Raw genomic sequence first — 610 nt, 5'->3', positions numbered from 1 at the left:
GGTCGTAGCCAATCAGACGCGGCCCCGCCCCCTTCTCTCTCTGTTTCTCTCCCCCCTCAGTCCTGTCATGGCGGAGAAGGCGAAGAGGTGAGAGCGGGGCCCCCCCCCCCACACACCCTCCCCACACACAATTCCAACCGTTCCCCTCACAAATTCCCTCTCTCCTTCCCTTCTCCCACAGCGTCAAGATCGCCCCGGGGGCCGTGGTGTGCGTGGAGAGCGAGATCCGCGGGGATGTGACCATCGGTGAGGATCCCTGACCCCCCCCAAACACAAACACACACCCCCACCTCAAGGTCTGGGGGGGCTGAGGAAGGGCCTCGTTTCTCGGCAGGGCCCAGGACCGTCATCCACCCCAAGGCCAGGATCATATCGCGGAAGCCGGGCCCATCGTCATCGGGGAGGGCAACCTGATCGAGGAGCAGGCGCTGATCATCAACGGGTGGGTACTGGGGAGGGGGGGGGGTCCCCAAAAGGGGGGCGGTGCTGCAGGGCAGCGCCTCGTTTCTGGGGTGGCCCTGGCTTCTGGGGTGACCCTGGGGTGGCCCTGGCTTCTGGGGTGACCCTGGCTCCTGGGGACACCCTGGCGTCTGGGGGGACCCCGGCCCCC

The 610-nt window shown here is 67.2% G+C and overlaps 1 protein-coding gene across 1 annotated transcript in view; it reads left to right on the top strand.

Annotated features, from left to right (window-relative positions):
- Positions 1–67: 67 nt before the first annotated feature.
- Positions 68–610, top strand: part of DCTN6 (dynactin 6) — a 5,958-nt gene continuing 5,415 nt past the window's right edge. Inside the window, 4 exon segments of the mRNA XM_009999760.1 lie at positions 68–87; positions 182–246; positions 335–369; positions 372–442. Of these exon segments, the coding sequence (XP_009998062.1) occupies positions 68–87; positions 182–246; positions 335–369; positions 372–442 (191 nt within the window).

Source organism: Chaetura pelagica, unplaced genomic scaffold (assembly GCF_000747805.2).
Source record: "Chaetura pelagica isolate M959 unplaced genomic scaffold, ChaPel_1.0 scaffold1366, whole genome shotgun sequence".
NCBI classification, from domain to species: domain Eukaryota; kingdom Metazoa; phylum Chordata; class Aves; order Apodiformes; family Apodidae; genus Chaetura; species Chaetura pelagica.
The sequence above is the reverse complement of the archived record's forward strand: the minus strand, read 5'-3'. Positions and strand labels throughout refer to the sequence as shown.